General features: G+C 43.7%; 1 protein-coding gene across 1 annotated transcript; it reads right to left on the bottom strand.

Moving 5' to 3' along the window:
• Positions 1-1,311: 1,311 nt before the first annotated feature.
• Positions 1,312-19,199, bottom strand: LOC104279342 (lysine-specific histone demethylase 1A-like; the record flags this gene model as incomplete). Its single annotated transcript, XM_009876595.1, has 8 exons — positions 19,038-19,199; positions 14,153-14,212; positions 10,584-10,717; positions 7,406-7,484; positions 6,430-6,522; positions 5,617-5,723; positions 3,573-3,654; positions 1,312-1,406 (listed from the first exon to the last, which is right to left on the bottom strand). Coding segments are annotated over exons 1-8 (801 nt in total), but the record flags the coding sequence as incomplete, so codon positions are not given.
• Positions 19,200-20,062: the final 863 nt, after the last annotated feature.

Below are 20,062 nucleotides of genomic sequence, written 5' to 3'. Positions count from 1 at the left end.
TCCCTTCCAATCCCCAACATTCTGTGATTCTCCTAGGATAAACAGCATTTGAATGCAGTACAGGAAACCCTACAGAGTAATCAGAGGGAATACTCCTTTTCAGGCAAACACACCATCCCCCTTGGCTTCTTTTGTAAGTGTCTGTGTGATGAGCAAGAGAAATTCCTGGAGCACAGCAGCTGCATATGCCCCAGGGGCTCAGCTGGATGCAGGTGATGGAGCTGCTTCGTACTGGGAACAGAAAGGAGTGGGCACCAGCTGTGTGGTCAAGCTACAGGCATCACAGCGCTTGCTGAGCCAACAAAAGCAGGGTCTAAAGCTCAGAGTAGCTGGCCTGTGTGTTTTATTGGATGGTGATAACAGGGGGAGTCTCCAAATCACACAGGGATATATCTGCCCCAACTGCAAGACACTGAAGCATTACTTGGGCAGATGCTGAAAACAGCTGGCAAGGGGGAACGCCCAGTGCAGAGCAAGAATGCTGCCCGCGGGACCAGCCTCACACCCCAGAGCAGACTGAGCCCTAGAACTGATTACAACGCTTCCTCGGAGTTTGCTGCACCACCTTATTCACTCCCGTGCAGCAGGAAAAGCTGCAGGTGCCAGGTTACAACAGATTTGTGCCAAGGATCACTTTTCCAGGCCTCTAGCAAGAAGCTCAGGATCCTTATCTGTCTTCTTTCAGAAGTCCCTCTTAGTACCACGTTTTAAGATCCAGGAGGCTGGAACGCTTCCAGTCAATACATGTGTGAGATTCAGCATGAAAATATGATCTATCATTTCTTTCTCTAACAGCTCTCTGTCAAGGAGATGGAAATAAAGCTAAGTTTGTGAATCCCAGCCCTAGAATATTTTTGCTAAACTGCTGCATGCATTCAGCCACCTGGTATCGGCTACTTAATCCTTTAAAAAGCAACATGTTAGTGGAACAGTCAGAATGAGCTAATTTTAGCTAAAAGGAGTAGCAGCAACAACAAAAGCTAGACTGCCAGCACGACACAGAATTGTTTCAAAGAGGAACGAGAGACAATCATGTAAGAAAAAGCAGTAACAAATTTGGGGAGAACAAACAGGAAATCAGCTTCCACAAAACCTCTGAAATTCAAAGTTAGAAAAATCACGTGCAAAGAACAGGTTTTAGAAGATGGGAGCAGATATGCTACAATATCACTACACAGCTTAAAAAGGGACAGATCCTTTCACTACCCCTCTCCCTGGAAGCTCTCTCCTGCTATACCAACAGCCCGGGAAAAAAGACAGGCGAGATATTCTTGTTTTAAAAAAGGCTCGTGAAAATCGTATCAGACTTACAGCTTGTCCATTTGCTTCATAAAGCGGGCATTTCTGTTTGATCTTGGCCAATTCCATATTTACTTGTTTGCTGACCACAGCCATGGGATTTCCTCCTAGAAAACATTTTGTAGAGTTAACAGAGCACTCTGGCAAAGTTCGTCTGCAAGCAAATAAAAATTCCACAGTTAAAGCTATTTCAAAGACTAAACACAGCGACTCCAGTGCAAAATGCATTCCGGTGAAGCGGTGTAACACTGTCAAATGTCTACTCTTCACAGCAATTCTTGCAACAAGGTTATGAAAAACAAACAAAAAACCAACAAACCCCCCTGCCCAGCACTTAAAAGCCAGTATACAAAGAGGGCTGATTATAAAAGCAGAGTCCTAGGGCGGCACTGGCAGCAACCTTAGTTCGAATCAGAGTTTATAGCTACAAACACACCCTCAAAACGTTTGTGTCTGAAAAGCTCAGGAAAGCTCCCATAGCTGCACAGGCACTTGGGGAGCTTTTGGAAGTGTGGTGACCGGAGGAAGGAACTCGAAGAACTTGGGCCCTAAAAATTTAGTGGAAGTGACATTAGTGAATACAACCTCAGAAGATGAACCACACACACCAACTGTACCTGGACGACATGTAACTGAACAGATTAGAAAATCTAGGAGATTCCATGCAGAAACATGAGAAAGGCAGAAAGCACCTACTTGAAATATTCAGAATCACCAAACACCCAAAGCCTCTCTGTAAGTACAGCAAAGTAAAGGAAAAGAATGGACACAAATGGGAAATGGCACAGAGGAGAGGCAACATAGAAATCGACTTTGGGAAAAGTCTGTCAGACTCAGCTTCCTCACGTTCTCCGACTCTGCAACCCAGTCAAACTCAACCCAAATAAGAGGCGCAAGTTCAGCCACCCCAATACCTTCCTGTCTTTCCAGAGGCGGCTGAACAAGCACAACACAGCTCTGAAGTAAGTCTAAGTAAGTTCATGTTTCGCGTTCAACAATCTACTAAAAATTCCAGTTCTTCCAGTTTCCTAACAAAACTAGAAAAGGTCCCGTAACTTCAGTCTTTCCATTTTCTGAACCACAAGCTCCCCCCCTTCAGTGGTGTTCCCTCCTCACACCCCTTCCAGATCCAGGAATACGAAGGATGCCCTTCACTACAGAAAACTTTCTTACTCCACAGCATGTCCTGCCTCATTCAAGGCAAAGGGGAGATTCTTTTGGAAGCACCCATAATGAATTAAATGTACAAACCTTGCAGTCTATCACTAGGCAACCCGAAATCTGTTTTACCAGGACTGAGCAACTTCAACGCTCTTCGTATGGCAACAGTTTCTGCATGCAACTTAAGAAAGACTAACCACCAGACAGACACCAAGGTTTGGCAGTTGGTACAACTCAGGTTTGTAGGTTTTAATATGTTATCATTTCACTGCATTACTGAAGGCATCCCACGCTAAGAACCTGCCCTTCTTAGCAGAGTAACCAGTATCAATAACCAATGCTGTCCCATAAACCAGCACTGAACAAGGAGAAATATGGCTTGTTTGCCATTATTTTTACAATTATTTTTGAAATCTCTTGGAGAAAGATCTTCTGGGGTTTAAATCCTGACTTTTTAAAGATTTCTCTGTAGAATGGCTCTGCTCTTCGTTCACGCTCCTCCTTTTTTCCCCCTCTGGGTAACTGAAAAACTATCTTCCATCTCTTTGGGGTCTCTCCCATCTTCTAACTTTGTCCTTTGTCTGCTCTTATTTACTTTGCTCTTCACCGCTCAACTAATCCCTTCACCACACTCCTGCTTCTCCACGTTCAAGTTCAGCTCATACTTTGGAAGATCCAAGGCAACAACTAAGAGAGTTACCGAGATGGACCCGAACTCAGGGTAAGGCAGCTCAGAATGACTTGCTCAGCCAGGAACTTAAAGGAAGAGACACGAGAGGAGAGTGTGCCAAGGAAAGAGCAAAGAATTCCACCAAGCACAAGCAAACTGGGAGAGAATGGATTCACAACAGCGCGATGACATGACAAGCACCTGGATGGCTTCAGTGACCCGTGTGAGCTGCGGTACCAGGTTTCAGCGTGGGCTGCTGTCTGCTCTGAGCATTTACCGATGAAAAATGCTAACAGCCAAGGAGGCTGAACTAGAACATCTACCTTTTAATAGCGAAAAGTACACTATTATTTCGGCTATGAAAGGAATAGCAAGGTTTCAGGTTTGTAACATCTTGACCCACAATTTTCCTCCTCACTCCTTTTTATCTTGAAAAACTTACCAAGTCCTGTTACTACCATTGCTCCTAGATCAGCAACATAGTTCCCTTTGCGAAAGGTAGCAACTCTTCCTCCTACTCGGTCCTTTTAAAAGCACAATACACATTAAATCTTCAGTAACATCTGGCAACACATCCCACTGACATACAACCAGTGAACTTCTACAGAACATGGTACAAGTATTCTCTTATCCAAAGGTTCAATAAATAGGATGTATGCTTCCCCAAGAGCCTCTGCAATCAAACACCTGGTCAATTAATTTGCCTCAGTTAAGGAATAAAATGTTTGAGGGATTTTTTTTTTAAAAAAAAAAAAAAAGAAAAAAAAAAAGAAAAGATTCCTAACCTGATTTGGACAGATTTAACTATGTCTAGAGTGGGATCTACCGTGATTCTAAAATCAGCCCTTCCTTGTCCATGGGTAGGTTGAGTTAGATTTCTTCCTCTCACAAAATCCAAGAGCTATCTATATAGGAAATGATTCAACTGGGCTTGAAAAAAGTTAATCTTAAGGTTATTCAACCCATCAGCCAATTATGCTGCTCTCCATGAAAAGCCAGCTATCAATCAAGAAGATAACCATGAATCTACAGCCCAGAAGCAGGAAAAAATATTTGATTTTCTTGGCATATACACTACTTAAGGACAATGTTTATTTTCCTACCACTTTAAATTCAGTAAGTGGGGAAAAAAAAGCCACTTTACTCTCAGTCTAGCTAGGAGGAAGATATCAGAGAAAAACATCAATTATATTCAGGCAAAGACTCCAAAGAGTCAGAAATTCATATAAAAATGTAAAGTTTGATTTTTATTAATTAAACTGGCAATTCAGAAGCACGTAAGCTAATAGTCTAAAAGTTACAGAAAAAGAATGGAATTCTTTTCTGAATAATCTGAATTACTGAAATCCTACTGTGGGAAAACACCAGACAGCCTTAAAAATAAAAAAACACACAGAAGAAGAGATGTGGCAGCCTAGATAAAAACCTCTGGAGAAACATTGTGTATTATTTTAAAATAGCCTCTTGCTAGACCTATGTAATCGTTATAACAAAGATCCACGTAACAAAACCCAGGTTATAGGATGGATCTCTTTCTTGCAGCTTCAAAGAACCCCAAAACCCAATGACCAAAACCCCAAAGCCCCAAGAGCCCCCTAAATGAGCTGGTTGTGCTCTCCTTCGCTCTAGCGCCAGGGAGCCCGTGAAGCACAGAGCCAGCAGCTCTCGCTCCCTGCCAGCAAGGGCAGGAGTAGCAAAATTAAGAGCCTCGAACATTATGCTAACAAAAAACTACAGCAGATTATTAATCTGTGCTAGAAAAGTGGCACAAGTAAATATACGAACAAAATGAAGTCAGGAAAACAAAAGATCAATTCCAATGTCACTGGTCAATGGATTTATTTATTTTAAATGACTATCAAGCTGGTCTCAGTTGATTAGATTATATAAAAAACCCCTTCAACTTAATAATAAAAAAGAAAAAAAGAAAAAGAAAAAAGGGAGATTCCACTAAGGGCTGGATACAATATTTATTACTGGAAGAACAATTAGCTAATTCGTGCATCACAAAGTGTAGCTTAATGTAACTTTAAAGCATCTGTTAAGGACACAGTAATAAACATGTAAAGAATTAATGTAGACTTAAAAAGTGCCACAAAAATATCCTGCCTGATGTTATATGGCAATTTCAAACAATGATTCTAGCTAACGGGTAAGTTCTTGAAATGGAATTCTGCTTTCCAGTGAAAAATCAGTTCCAAATTATGAAAGGACTAAGATAGCAGTCTGTTCCTGGGGCAAGCGAACGACACTGGCACCTGACTGCAGAGTCGGGTTAACCCAGGAAAGCGTTAACAGATATTTTTTTTGAAGGGCCGAATCAGCAGGAGCACTGCAGCCCGGCTGCCTCTCAGCAGGAGGACACGAGGACGAGGAAGCTCACCCAGCCCGGGCATGGGGCTGCGACCCCTGGCCTGGGGCCAGACCTGACCGCGGGCACTGGCTCAGTGTCGGTGCAGCAGTAGAACAGTGCAGAAAGTTCATACCCTGGCTTCCAGAACAGTGACGTCCATTCCAAAACTCTGCAACTGGCGAGCTGCTGCCAACCCAGAGACTCCAGAGCCAATAATGATCACCTTTCCAGTCTTCTTGGCTAAAGAAAGGGAAAAACAAGCTACAGGCTGTGTGTGTGTCACTGCATCGTCAGCGGGCACATTAAAGTTGAGTTTAAGAGACATCAAGAACAAAAAACGGCTTCCTTCTAACCGCTAGTTCTGACAAAACAAACTCTTTCAAAAAGCAAATAGCCACAAAAAGAAGTAACTGAAGTAATTATGTACATAATACAGCAGCAGTAAAACACTTTACAATTATTTTTTTTTAATGAGACAGGTACACCGGTAGTGCCTCTGTGACTAGGAAGAGAACAGGAAAAATACTTGTGAAGGAGAATCATTTGAACAAGAAACTGATTTGATTTCTTTCTGCCCCAGAAGAATAAAACCTAGAAAGGACAGGTTTAGCACTTGCAAAATCCAAGCATGTTACAAGCATATGTAACACATGTAAATATAGCACTGCTCTTCTGTCTGTTGCTACTCCAACGAGGAACAAAGAGAACTCATTAAACTGTGACCTACGGAAGATCTGCAAGTATTTTCCCCTCTCAAAGTTACACATGTGGCTTCTCCATACCAAAATTAAAAGTATTAACATCTACCACCAGAGAGCTTTCCAGTTTCTTTTTATTTTCTCAGCACCAGAATCCTGAAAGCAAAAGCACTCAAAAATTTGTCCGAAGAAATCATAAAACAACAAATCAACACTCCAACTAGAAAAAAAACCTTCAATTTTCCTACTTGGAAGGGGCTTCACTCGTTTGTAGATGCCAAAGTTGATTAGACCATGGCGCTCCAGATAGCTGTGCACTCTGTGAACGAGCACTGTATCACCTAAAAAATGAAAATGGTTTCAATTATTCACAGCAGCACCACAGACTGAACACATTCTGCACCCCCAGCTGCCTTACTGAAGAACCCATCTTCTCGAAGACAGCTGAAGGTAAGTTTTCTGGAGACCCCAAGCCGTTCTGCAGCTCTGCACGCCCCCGGCCGGGCTGTGCAGGGCATTCTATCTACCCAGGGGGAACAACACCTGCTCTGGAACCGACCGCAGGGATCCAGGCAGCTTTACAGAGAACTGTAAAGTGATTAAGCCAACCCACTACCGGAGCACGGAAATCTCATTTTACTGTTTACAAACACAGTAACTCACTACTTTGCAATACTTGACAGTGTATCTGCATTTATTTGAGCATTATTTTCTTCTTTAATTTTTTTTTTCTTTATGGCTCCCATCCACCCGCTTCCAGTTTATGAGGATATTTTTCGAGAAGGGCAGGATGGCCTAGGTCAGCAAGAAGTAACTTCTCCCTCTTTCATTGCTTTCTGTCATCATGGCCAATCTGTTCAAGTCTTAAGCAACTTTTTATTGCCTCCTAAAAAGCTTACGATTAAGAAAATCTCAGGGCTGCAAACCACCACGTAGCAAACCTTGAACTGCATGCAAACTCACTCCCAGGACACTTCTTTAGCAACCCAACCTTTCACTTGATTTTTTGAATACTCTAGGGATATACTTCTGCACCAGCCAAAACTGAAACCCGAGGATGCTGCAATATCCCACCGTGTTCAGGAGGCCTTACGGGGCTCCACTAACAAAAGGACACATGTGAAGCACCCTCTTGATTCTGAGCAGCTTTTCCCCAACCAAAACTGATAAAGAATAGCAATGATCCGCACAGCAACGGTTTGGGCAGTAGAAGACTTGACTTACTATTATAAGGAGCTTCTAATTGTTGGATAGTTGCCTCAAATGTCAGCTGGATCTTTGGGTTATCCAACCAGAGCTGCAGCTGCATTTAAACAAACAACAAGACACATTATACGAAGCGGAGCAACGAGGGGTTTTCCACATAGGCGCTTGTTGCCAAACACTCAGGAGATGATGAACTCAAACAAGTTCAGCTTCGGCAGCGCTACTCAAGCTGAACGTCACCTCCCCGTGTCCTTCGAGGTGCACGGCAGCCCACTGCAACCTCCTGCACCACCACTTCAAACGCGTGGAGATGCACCAAGCTCCCAATCTCCCGACCACCCACCCGAGTGAACACACACGGAACGAACAAAAGCGACCACCCGGAAAACGCAGAACACTGAGGTGCGTGGGGTTTTAATCAGGCATGCGTCATCAGCCAGCATGGGACTCTGGCATCAGATTTCACTTTATTTTTATAATAGTCACACAAGTACTTGTCATCTGAAGTTTATTTATCTCTAATCCATTTATTTATATCTAACCCACCCTCACTGATCTAAGACACCACCACAGACTACACCGGCCACGTCTGCACGAGAAAGAACACGCAGAGGACAGTTACAGTTTGAAAACCAAGCAGGAAGATCTACCTGTGAAACATTAATTATGTCACTTCATGCCGAAAGAAAAGCAGAGAATACAGAAACACAGCTGTGTTGCCCTCGTGGCGTGGATGGCAACAGTTAATACACAAGTTTTACTCTGTCGTGCCGAGGTGTAGATCCTACACAGCACCTCCACACCACTTACGTTCCAGAACTAGTCATTTAGCTGGGAAGTTCCTGACACCTGCACTACCAAACTTCACAGCTCCAGACACCAAATTAAAGCAGAAATTATAGAAGTGTAATGAAAAGGAAATATTAAAAAAGAATTTCCACGTAATTTGGGAAGCCACTTGAGGCAAACTTCATCTGTAGTGCTGCACTTTCTTCTACTCCTTTTCCAAGTAATTTTTACCAATGTTCTTTCTGACCATTTCTGAGCGTGGAACCATCCATTTTGGACTACTACAAACCGCAGTGCTAAGATTCCATTCCCAGCTTCAAGAGTGCAAAGCCCACAATCCATATTTTTTATATATAATTTTCTATACACTATATATAAAATTACTTACATTATTCACATTAATTTACTTGAAAAATAATCTATATTATCATCCAGTTACTCACAAGTCTTAGTCTTTTGTAGTCTCCATTTTACTACCTAAAAGAATTTGGTATGTGCAGCAAACGATTATTTTTTTTTAGGAATTCTGATTTTTAGACCCTCTACAAATACGCAGAACAGTGTAGGCATTAGAAGATTTTAAAGGCATCAGGCCACAGCTGCCCTGCACTGCCCCACCAGATCACTGATCCTACACTCTGCTTTGTAAATTTTCTCAATCTGCTTTAACCAACAGCAACTTAGCAAGAGCTTTTACTGTCTGGGTTTGTTTGGATTGTTTTGTTGGGGTTTTTTGAGGGAGGAGAGGATTCACGCAGATCATGGGAAGTGGATCTCCTCCGCTCACCCTGAGTCTTTTGAAGAAGTCGAGTGGACTGTAAATGACGACTTCCAAAAACCTTCCAAAATACGGTTTTGCTTCCCAGTCATTCATTCAATTCTTGATGCTATTTGTAACCAGGCAAATTGGAAATATCAGAGTTACGAGTCCAACTTCCCCACCCTCTGGGAACTCCGGGTGTTTAGAATCACAGAATCACCTTCAGGATTTCTAACTGCCCTGGAGCTGTGCCAGCTGTGCAGGCACGCCGCACGCCGCAGGGCACAGCTCGCCCACCGCCAGTTCCTCCCCCTGTTTGCTGTTCTGTGCCCTCTGCCAGCCCGACTGGGGGAGCCTCTCTCAAGTCTTCCCTGGAAAAGGATTCCTGCTCAGGAACTTCCCTCTCCAGCAAAAAAGGCCCAACAATGTAGTTTTTCTACAGACATTTATTAGTTTCAGTGAAAGGCTTTTTTTCTGCTTCTAACGTTGTTTGTGAAAGGATTACTCAGGATACCTTCTGAGCAACCTGTTTTTCAAATGTTTTGGCTTGCCTTGGTCTGTTTTTACGTGACATTCTAAAGGTTACAACTTAGGTTAAAGGGAGATTTCACAGGAATAGCAAAAGTCACGGTCTTAACATAAATTCTGAACACCTTCTTTAAGTCACTGAGCATCGGGTGCTACCTCGGTTATACACTGTGACTTACCTCGATCATCTTAAGTCTGTGGGGAAAAAAATGAATAGCACAAAGTGTTTTCTCTCTAAACTATGGTAACAAAGCAATTCTCAATTTTTTTTTTCTTTTCCTAGTGTTAAGTTTTCTAACGTGACTTAAGTTGTCTCAAACACTCTTTTCTTAAGTACAGGAGAAAACCATGAACCCTGCATGTGTGCTGTGGAAACTAAACCCATTGTCACTATTTAAAAGCACCACCTGCAAAACATGATAGTACTGGGTAAGTTTTACCATGATTTCAACTTCAGGCATGCTTCTTTGAACTCGAGTGAGTGAACTGCCCAAGGCATTATTTTACTGTTGCCTTTCCTTTCTATATTTTAAGTCCATGGAAGTTTTGAACTGGATAGAAAGGCTACAAACATTCAGAAGTAGAGTTTCAGTTCTTAAACGTTAAGAGTTTCTTTTACGAAATCAAAGATGTCAGAGTAACAGCTCTGTTGTGGGAATATGGCTTGGCCTCTCAGTATTGCAGCAAACGAATGCCCAGCAAAATAAAAAAAAAGCCGAGGTTTACCTTATTCCAAGCAACAACAGCTTCGTTTGAATACTATTTTTAAGTATTCTACAGAGACTTCTTTAAGCTGAGACCAAGTAATAGAACATTCACACCACCTTTCTGCTTGTTTACTTTCTAAAAGCTGTATCTGCCGAATCATGCAGTTTTGGTGGTTCTTATAACCCTGTTTCGGATGTTGTAAACATATTACAGATTCTTCACACTGCCTCTGTTGAGATCCGGATAACACATTCCTTAGCAACTCAGAGCATGACAGGATGTCAGAAGTGAAACCCTGCTGTCTGAAAAAAATGAAAATCTACTAACTGCTAGATACGGTAACTGTCAAAACATCTTTGGAAGGCAGACACGTTCTATCTTTTTTCATCAATACTTTTACAATAAACTTACGGTGCGGTTCCTGATGTACAGAAACACCTTCTGGGTCTGCTGTGGCCCACTGATTATATCAGGGAAGCAGGCAGCTTCTTGAGATGTCATACGGTCATGTGGCAGTCTACTCTGGAAAGCTGCACCCTCCACACCTACAACAGAAAGACAAGTTGTCTACAGGCACTGCAAAAGCAGCTGCTAAATAAGGAGCTTACACAACCCATCCCAGCCAGTGCATCGAGCCACCAGAGGGTACTGTGGCTGATTTCAGGGCATGCTTTCATTTAGCCCTTTTACTTACTTCTGCAAGACACGCAGGTTCCCAGGGCAACAATTCTTTGAATGACAGGTATCATTACCTAGCATTAATGAGAAAGCTATACTACGGCGCAGGGAGGGGGACAAAAGCACCCCAAACACCTGAAAGGGGGGCAGGGGTACGCAGCAATAATATTATGTTATATATCTGTAACATGTAACTGCTTTAGATGCCATTCTTCGTTTGCATGGTTTCCAGTTTCTGCCAGAACACAAAAACCATTTTGCAGCCCGTTCAAAGCCCAACGATCTATGCCAGGCAAGCACAACGCCCACAGCCTCTCGCCTGCTTTTCAAGGTTTCCCTTGCGCTGAACTCCTCAGGCTAGAGGAACCCATCTTCACAACTCCTCTTGCACATTCTCTGTAGTCACAACAGGCAGGGCAATGAAATACAGCCCTACTGCTGCTTTTGCTGTGTCCCCAAGCGCTGCCTACAATCAACAACGACAGATTTCCAGTTTCTCCTTTTAACCACTCCACAGGTAGAAGACCACCGCTGAGCACGTGCAGGAGGCATTTTCTCCATGGCCAGACTTCATTCATAAAGGCACCTGCGCTGCCAGCCAGCCACACACCGGCAACGCAGTAACAGCAGTTATGTCCCCTACACTCCTCAGTCTCACTTGGATGTTACACCACATATACAGTAACTAACCAAGACACAGCTGCATAAAGTGCTAGAGCACAAGGAGAGTGCAGCAAGCAGATCTTGCAGGCACAGCAAGCAAAAAGATGTGAAATATAGCAAGAACAATCTACATCTTTTATGTCCTAGGAAGATCAGGACAGACAGAGGAGCGGACATTCAATCTGGACAGGTAGAAGCCAATGCATCCAAAAGGAGGGGAAAAACCCCACAAGTAACGCAGGACGATCAAGATCATTTGCTGAAACTGGAATAATTTTCAAAGAAAAGATAAGCTTGCAGTGTGTTACACTAACCAAGACAACTTTTTGAAAGTTTGAAGTTCATGCGCAGAGGTACACGTCACTTGGCTGGGGAGTGGAATTCTCTTCTTTAATTCTGGTGCAATCACACACACTTTTAACTTCCAAGAATTTTTACATCTCAAAGACGAAGCAAAAAAAAAAAAAAATCAGCAAGGAAACGGCTGTGAAGCTAAACAAATTCATTCACAACAAAAGATTAGAAGATCTAACTGTCTGCTGACTCAAGGTAAAGCAAACTGTCTAGAATCGTTTACAGAAATTTTACCACAAGAGCAAAGCAGTAACAGAGGCTACAGAGCACTGCAAGAATCTAAAATGAAACCAACAGGAAAAGTCAACACGTCCACAATGCTTCTTGCCACTAACATTTGGCTACGGAATAGAAACCTGTAGCTCTGCTAGAACATCCGCTTCTCCTGTAACAACCATCCCCTGGCCCTTCTGCCGCCCTTCAGTCCAACGCTCGACCAGCAGTGCAAACACCTACAAACGAACGCACCTGCTAAAATACAAACTGTGCAACTGCACGTGTAACCCGAACCAAAGTTACAACTCTCCGGTACTTGACTGCTGTTAACCAGATCATCAGGGGTTGGGAAAAGCTCAGCAGCACAGCTCTGAGAACGGCCAGCTGAAGATTTGAAACGCTGAACCAAACTTCCACTTACTTCTGCTAGAACTAGCACGCCTCCTCCGGATATTGGCTAAAAAGCGTTGGCTGTGGCACAGCGATACGCTACCAGGAAGCTCTTGGTCACATGGATTTAAGGCAACTCGCCAGTTTCTTGAAAAGCTTTTTGATCCATTTAAAACAAGAAGCCAGAGAAAGTGCCTTGAAAAGAACTCCAAGGTGGAGATTTTTGTTGTTAAAACTAAAATGTTGGGGTATCTCCAGATGAGCACTGGTACATGGAAAAAAAAAACCCCTGAACTTAGAAAAAGCCCAACTGTTATTAGCAAAGATACTGTTTTACGTGGTCCAGCCACCAGAAGATCTTAGAGGAATTAAATGTCCTTGAATTTACCTCTGCAACTACGCAGCTCAAAGCAAAATCTCTTCCAGGTTGATTAAATCACCAGCAGCCCACACCCTTACTGCTTCTGCTTTGTGGAAGGGAAGGGCCAAGCCCCAGCTCAGAGCTCCACGTGCCTTCCTTGGGCAGGCAACTCCGCAGGGACTGCAGGAAGGGCTCTGCCCAGAGCGGCCCCTTGTCTCCTCACACCCACTGCACACACACTCGCCACTGCGCGGCGTCCAACACCAGCAGCTAACGCGATAAAGCATGTACTGTCTTCCTCCCCACAGAAGAAATGTTGAGGGATGCTGTTCATTTAAAGACTTCCCGAAATACCTGCAGATGAAAAACACTCTGAAGGACAGTTATTTGGCTGCTGAATCGGATAACTGCTATGGCATACACTCAGCATATACATAAAATGCAAAAATATACAGAATTTCCAAACAGCCAATACTTGCCTAAGAAAAAAAGCAGGCATCCTTAAGCCCCATATCTACAGAAATTCTCTGCAAGTAGTAAGACCCAAAACATAACTATGCTCATTTACTCAGAACAGCAAGAATGTGCTCTCAGGTGAATATCCTCAAGTTACGTATTTCGTTCAAAAAGAGCAACTTGGAGGTACAGAACAGATTCTGGAGCCTTCAACTCCTTTGCTTAACCCTCTAATTCTCAATCCCTGAGTGAGAGCGGAAGCGGCAGAGCTGGAGGAAGATTTTCAGTAGCAGCACTCCAAGTACTTAAGAGTAGACACCACCTCTATGAAACAAGCAGCAAGAGCACACAGCTAGCACGAGGACTTCGGTCCGATGGCGAATGCAATTCACAGTCCAGTGTGCTGCCAGCAGAGGAATCTCCTGGGCTAACCACTGTCACACAGCTCAGACACAAACCCTTTCAAAAGAAAAAAAAACAAAAACAAAGGAGCAAAACCAGACTCCTTCAGCAAATTAGAAAAAAGGTCTACTGTGCTGAAGCCCAGGATTTCTGTGTCATTCTAGGTGGTAAAAACTGACTAGAAGAAATATCTTTCTGCACATTTGGGCTCCTCTGAAGATGGAGAGGAGCGGAGGGATGAGAGATCGGCCTGAGGTATTTCAACGTAAGTCAGCGTCCTTTTCCGCAGGTGGTACAGACCTCAGCTGAAAACACCTCTCACTTTTTTAACAGGTGGGTACACAACTCCTGCATCTCCTTCTAAAGGTCTGGACAACCACACCCATGCGCACTTGCAAGCATCAATCCCTAACTTGGCGGCTCTTGCTACTAAGTGGCAAGCATCAAACGCCACCCTCACCTGATGCTTGGCCGTCTCCATACCCTCCAGAATTGTCGTCTTGAAGTCCTCCTGCTTGCCCTGTGGAAGGAAAGAGGAGAACTCAGGGACCTTACTCCATAAGTTAAACCATACTGGACATAAAGGCCCGGCAGTTGGCGTTTTAGGTATTAAATTTCACCAACTAACTAAACCCATTTTCTGAGAATCCCATCTTCTGGAACCTAGGTTCAGGGCACCAAACTGTGGCCTTCTGAAGTGTAAACCGTGTTACTGGAACGCTTTACAGCAGGCTTTATGGGAAATAAAGAAGCACACAACACGTAGTATTCCCGGTGGCCAAATACTTATGATCAACTTCATTAACTGCTCAGATTTGAATAATAAGATTACATTTCTTACTGCCAAGATCTGGTGGATGGATACCATCAGGTTCTACGGATCTCAAACCAGCAGACTTCCAAAATCTTGTCCCTGGTACTCCTGAGTCTCCCCACAAGCAATGGCATAGTCTGAATCATTCTGAAGAGTCTCTTCAAGAGAGCCTGTTCTTTTGTTTTGCCACAAACCCTTCCTTGAAGCTTGATGACAGAACTTTTTTTGAAAGGCTCAGATCACTTATTTTGGCTTCCTCGTGTTCCCGACAGACCAGCAACGTTCTAACATGCTAACACCACGTTTGTATCCAAGCACACGTCAATGCCACTGATCAGCAACGTGATCAACACCCAGCACGGAAAGATGTCGGTCTTTCTATGTAGCAAGAGCTGGAAACACGAGGCAAGGCAAAGCACTCATCTAGAAGACCTGAGGAAGTCTCAAAACGACCTAAGCCAGCATGCACGTCCTGAGCGGCAGCCCCGGCAGGATGACAACACAGCCAGGAGCCGAGCATTTCCAGCACAGAGCTGCGGTGTCTGCAGGAGCAGAGCTACTCCAGGTGCCCCTGCACACTGCTGACCTTCACAGCAGACGCCAGCTCCGAGTTTAGCTCGTCAGCTATAGTCTTCCCCAGCCAGATGTTTGCCTGAAGTCTCGTCTCCAGCTCGGTTGGCTGGTCCTCTGCCCAGGCTCCTTCAAATCCAGTGATCCAGTAGTCGACAAAGTGGGTGATGACTAAAATCCAAACAAAACGCCACCGAAACAAACTGCTGAGGGCAAGGTAGGACATGGAACTTCCTAGAGCACAACTGTTCAAGGTGTCACCTCCAACCAGGTGAAAGTAAGGTCTGACGTGAGGCTGAACACAAGACTCTTAAGGTTACTCTCCAGAGTTTGGAATCGGGGGGACAATTTTCCGGGAACTTAATGTGAGGCTCTTAAGGGATACATTAACTTAAAAGAATCGAATTTGAACTACAAATTTAAGCACTAAAGCCAGACACAAAAAGTAAAAGAAATGTTTTCATACTTCAAGAATCTGGATGAACATCTGAAAGGTTGTAACATTACACATCTACATGTAAAATAAAATAGGAACCAAAACAATAAAGCCATTTGCACTCAGCTACAGCAGAGAAGCAACAGTACTTTTATATATTCAGTCTACCAGAAGGGAAGTTCAAAAACTCAGAAGAGAGACCATGACAAAGAATTCTATTTTGACAAGCCTTGGAAATCCCCGAGCTGGGATTCAATGAACTACTGTATCTGAAATAGCATGAGAAAATTCCTCCCTCCACCTACGCTGCAAATACTGTATTTTGCTGGGAACATTACAAGACCTGCTTCCATTCTGGAAGAGACTAACACAACTCGCATATTAATATGTACATGCCAGCACGGGCTGTGAATTTGCAGGAAGAGTTCCACTTGTGCCTTCTGTAAGTTAAGAAATGGAAAAGATGCTGCCATTACCCTGAACTAGCACTGACAAAGAGCAGAGGGGACAAAATTGCTCTCTGTTTATTTACAAAATCAAATTAATATTTTCCTCTTCTATTAATAAGCAGCTGAACTGTTCTCAACGTTAGGTCAAAACAAAGCATCATTATTATTGCTTGCTCCGACACAGTTCTAAAGGCTTCCCATTCTGAGCACAGCAGTGCGGAAGCGAGGCTCGCCAGTGCAGACTGCCTCTCCTCCCCGGCAAGAAAGTCGTGGTCCAGCTGCATCGGAGAGAGCAACAAGCAAACTGCTCATCCACGTTAACAGCACGTTATCGCAGCTGAACACAACAGCTGCAAGAGCAAAATCTTCTGAAACTTTCAAGGCAACAGAATCATGGACCATGGGCTGAACAACAATCAGGAAGATCTACAGAGGAGTCCTCTCCATACAATCATCCGCTGTCTTCAGTAAAGACGAGCGGCACACGATTACCACTGAGTACTGAATTCCATTGGGAAAACAGACAAGACAGATGAAAGACAGAGAGAGCACCACTAAGTCTGACTGTTTGACATTAATCTGGATCATATTCAGTCTCACACTTTCTTGGAAAGTAGCAGCTAGAAAGATAAGGCTGTGGCACCACAAAGCAAGAACAGTGACAAAACTAAAGACTCCAGGAGCTGATAAAGAAAGTCTTCAGAAAGCTATAAAAATGAAAATCCAATTTGGTAAGGGCAAACAAGAGAGATCCTTAGAGGAGAAAAATCGAAAGAAGCAAGCTCCTTAATTTCCAAAGTGATACTGGCAGACAAGAACACAAATGTCATTCAGTACTGGGAAGTAAGTTTGGAGGCTTTTTGCTCTCAGTCAACATTTCTTGAGTAAAAAAGAGGAGAGACACTTGAATCTTATCTTAATAATGAAACACTGTTACGCCTTTTAAAACTGCTCAGCCAGAACATGCAGTAAATCTTGCAAACACAGACTGCAGCACTGCACACAGCCAAAACATCTGGAATTGCCCACAGCCGAACACGTGAGCCCAGGCCACCCCCAGGCGGCCAGCGCTTCGCCGGGACCTCCAGTGGCATCGCTGGAACCCAGCCGGGAGGACAGACCAAGGAAGCGCCAGCGACTCCCGCTCTTCGACTTGTAAGTTTGCACAGTTGGGCCTCTCAACACAAAAGGCCATAACCTACACCATGACAGCTCTACACCTCTACCACATTAACTCTGGTTTTGTGGGCTTTAAACACACCGGTATTACGGTCTGCAATTAAAATGAACGGTAATACACAAGCTAACTTTCTGTATTTTGTGAAATCTTCAATAGGTGATCCTGCTCTAGTATTACTGTCCTATTTAGTATTTCTTACTGAGCAAGTATTTTTGCTTCAAATGAGTGACAGGAAGGGAAAAACCTCAATTACAAACACTGCTGCTGTATGCAGCAGACTCCTTGCCTCTTCCTGCTAACAGCTGTTTGAATCGGAACTTCGAACAGACTTTAACAGCCAGCGCAACGTGACCCGATTCTCTTGACGCCCACAGATCCACCAGTTTCGAAAGCCTTTAAAAATACAGCAAGACTAGCTACGGAATGACAACTGAAAACTTGTCATCTCCCTCCCTCTTTGTTTCATGCATATCACAGGACTTCTAGGAATGGAAAAAGAATATGATGACCTGAAATCTACTTATTTCTAGGCAACCAGACATGGCCTGTTTTAAAATTGGCTGTGTTGAGATGGCTAAACACAGAATAACTGCTTAACAGACTGCTACGTGTCTAGAATAGCACGAGTCTGTCACTGCCCATGTTCCACATTTCTTCATTCACAGGATAAAACACTGTACTTCACTGAGTATGCCCCAAACTGATTTCCATAATGATTTTTAGAGGCAGAAAATGGCACCTGAAAAATATCAAAAGTGTATTAATATCAGGTCTGAAGGATTAAACCCAAAGCCTAAGTTAAGTTAAATAGTAGATTTACAATATTTGCTTAATTACATCTATTAAAATTCCATTTTTATAGATGAGCTACAACCAGGTGTGGGCAGGATTTTTATCATTGCAAATATTTCAGTCAAGTGTGTGAGCTTCAGTATTCCTGTACCAAGCCAGAAGCCAAGAGCTGCAAATGAGGAAAGATTACAGGGACAAATCCCAAGTGCTAAAACACAACTGCAGCTTTTAATGTATTTTCTGAAACTGAAGGTAAGCATCCACAAACTTACATTGGTCTTAAGCATCAGCCAAAAATCACCCACTTGAGAGCAGCAGAACTGACGTCTGAGTTATTCACACCAGTGACGAACCAGCAGAAATCCAGCTACTAGATTTCAGCTACCGTCTAAAACCACCTCAGGAAATCCAACAGCCAACCTTTGCAAAAGCAGGATTCTGTAGAGAGCGGAGCAGAACCCAACACTGGGCCTAACTAACGGTGGTAGCTGTAAACACAACAGAGGTAAAGAACGGGCAGGCTACTGCTAAGCCATCAACTTCAAAAGCTGCTTCCTCAACAGGAGAGACCAAAAAAAACCTTTCCACTGAAAAGTGAAGCTTCGCAGCTCTGTCAAGGGTAATAAGGAAAGTAATGCAGTTCAAGTGAGGTTAGAGTCATAGTTTAAAGCCACAGGAATCACCATAGATTAAATCTGTCCTCCTGCAGAGCAACTGCCCCGTAAATCTAACCTCTGATCTCTCAGAGGAGTAAGCAAATGTTGGGACACAAGCAGGCGTGGCAGCAAGGTGCCGGAGAGGCTACTCGGGCCAATAAGCTGCCACAGACAAGTCAGCAGGGATCATGAGAATCTAGTAGGAGAGGTCTGGCTTAGTTTGGAATTAGATCACGCATATGCCCATCAGGCTGCTCTTCTGTGTTTTTCCCCTCCTTCCACATATGGGGCCAGCAAAAAAAAAAACAACCAACAAACAACACTGTAGAAAAACCATTTAAAACCAGATCAAACGCAGACACAGGACTCACGTTGCTGCACCTCACCCCACTTAATTTCTGTCAATAAAACAGGTAAGTAGTGTCAGAGAAGGTCTCCCTTTACTCACCAGATGGCTCCTCTGGCTCGCTTTCATTCTCTTCTTCTGCAGGAGCTGGTGGAGGTGGTGGCGGTAGCTTTTTCTCTTTCTCAGCTTTAGCATTTCTCTCTTCTTCAGAGTAATACTCATCTTCTGACAGGTTTGCGAGACTCTCATCCATCTCCCTATACTCCACCTGTAAAAAGCACAGCAGAGGATGAACAGGCTGAAGGTGTCTGTAAGTCTCACTACTAAAACTAACATCGCCAGCAACAAACTTGCTTACAGCTCGGAGAAAAGGCCTATGCTACCCTGTCCGGGCTTATTACAGCTACTGCGTTACAAAGTCATCACCAGCTCAAAAAGTTCCATGGGTTTTTACTTCCCCTAAGAAAAAAAAAGGCATTCAGCACCCAACTGTCAAATAATAGGAATTTTCTGGGCAGACCAAGCCTAGTTTATGTGTTTGTTATACCATCATTTAACCTCCCTAGTTCTCTTCCCTTCCTTCACCTCCCTGTCAAACTTGGGAATAACCAATTGCCTCTGTGCCCAACATGGATGATCCAGCTTGAATCCACCTGGGCACATGGCTGACCAGAACTGTACACCAGATTTCCTGAGGGAATCCCACCCATGTCCTGTACAGAGACACAACTCACACAGATACTCTCCCGTTTACTGGAAATCTTCTTGCCCTGGTACAGAGAATCATTCCTGTCTCCCCTCCAGGATGGTTACGCTAGTTGCTCAACACAAGACAGAACAACAACAACAAAAAAGAATAATCTTTACTGCAATATATGTTTTGTTCCACTCTCCAGTAAAATTAAATAATGTTAGCAGCTAAAAAAATCATAGAATCACAGACTGGCCTAGGCTGGAAGGGACCTTAGAGATCATCTAGTCCGACCTCCCTGTCATGGGCAGGGACACCTCTCAACTAGATCAGGCTCCTCAAGGCTCCGTCCAACCTGGCCTTGAACACCTCCAGGGAGGGGGCAGCCACAACGTCTCTGGGCAATTTATTCCAAAGTCTTGCCACCCTCGTATTG

The sequence above is a fragment of the Apaloderma vittatum genome, unplaced genomic scaffold, assembly GCF_000703405.1.
Source record: "Apaloderma vittatum isolate BGI_N311 unplaced genomic scaffold, ASM70340v1 scaffold42629, whole genome shotgun sequence".
NCBI lineage: Eukaryota > Metazoa > Chordata > Aves > Trogoniformes > Trogonidae > Apaloderma > Apaloderma vittatum.
Note: the sequence above shows the minus strand (reverse complement) of the source record. Positions and strands in the feature narration are given on the sequence as shown.